Genomic DNA, 979 nt, shown 5'->3' with positions numbered 1-979 from the left:
CACACACACATATATATATATATGTATTGGTATCGATTTAAAGCTACTTTCAAAATTCGCGACTCGTAGTAGACACAATAGTAGAGGACACAATTGAATCATACATCGTTTGCACTTGCAATGTGCATTTCAAATAAGCAATTGCTTATATTATTTGTTAAAAAAAATGACTACGTATGAATATTGACCTCTGACAGCAACATACCTCGTCCATATTCGCCATGTGGAGTTTCATATCCTCCTTCTGTATAGCTGTATCCATTTGATTCATAATATTCTTCTCCATTGCTTCATGGTCATACACGTCAACGCCAAGCCCTTCTAATCCGTTAACATGGCCACTGTTTTCCATCCGGTTCCGTAGAGCGATACCAGATACACCAACATGCGCAGCAGATTGAAGCTTGGACCGATCCAAAGAATCACTGGTGAGCAGCGATTTAGGCTCTATACTTCCGGTGGAATCATGTTTCATACTCATATCCTCCGTATGGAGTGCTTTACGCTGAGTAGACGGTTCAAAGTTGGCTATAGGCGAGGAAGCGATACCGCTTTCGTCCACATCGGATGCAGATCCGTCCATAGTGTACGCTTGGTTGTGTAATGCTATGTGAGACTTTTACACGTACTATATAGAAATGATAAATTATAGGACCGTAGGCTTCAAAAATACATATCAACCTAAAGTGGGAAAAGTATGCGCATTCACTATCAGGCTAAATGTAACTCACTACTACTACCAATGTTTCACTCATAATACTATATGAACAATCCAATATTAGTACTATAGTTTATTCTAAATACTAAAGATTGGTTCTATCTACTATGGAATACTATATATATTTCACTCATACTATATGAACAATCCACCAGTACTGCCACAAATGAACACGTAAGTACATACCTTGGGCATTCCAAGAGTCCAAGACACTCCAGGCTTCATTCACTTGATATCATACTTTTTTTATTCATATATATA

The 979-nt window shown here is 37.9% G+C and overlaps 1 protein-coding gene across 1 annotated transcript; it reads right to left on the bottom strand.

Moving 5' to 3' along the window:
* Positions 1-205: 205 nt before the first annotated feature.
* Positions 206-583, bottom strand: SARC_17191 (hypothetical protein; the record flags this gene model as incomplete). The annotated part of the gene is made up of 1 exon (XM_014288714.1): positions 206-583. A coding segment is annotated over one exon (378 nt), but the record flags the coding sequence as incomplete, so codon positions are not given.
* Between the last annotated feature and the right edge of the window lie 396 nt (positions 584-979).

Source organism: Sphaeroforma arctica, assembly GCF_001186125.1.
Source record: "Sphaeroforma arctica JP610 unplaced genomic scaffold supercont1.9992, whole genome shotgun sequence".
NCBI classification, from domain to species: Eukaryota; class Ichthyosporea; order Ichthyophonida; genus Sphaeroforma; species Sphaeroforma arctica.
Note: the sequence above shows the minus strand (reverse complement) of the source record. Positions and strands in the feature narration are given on the sequence as shown.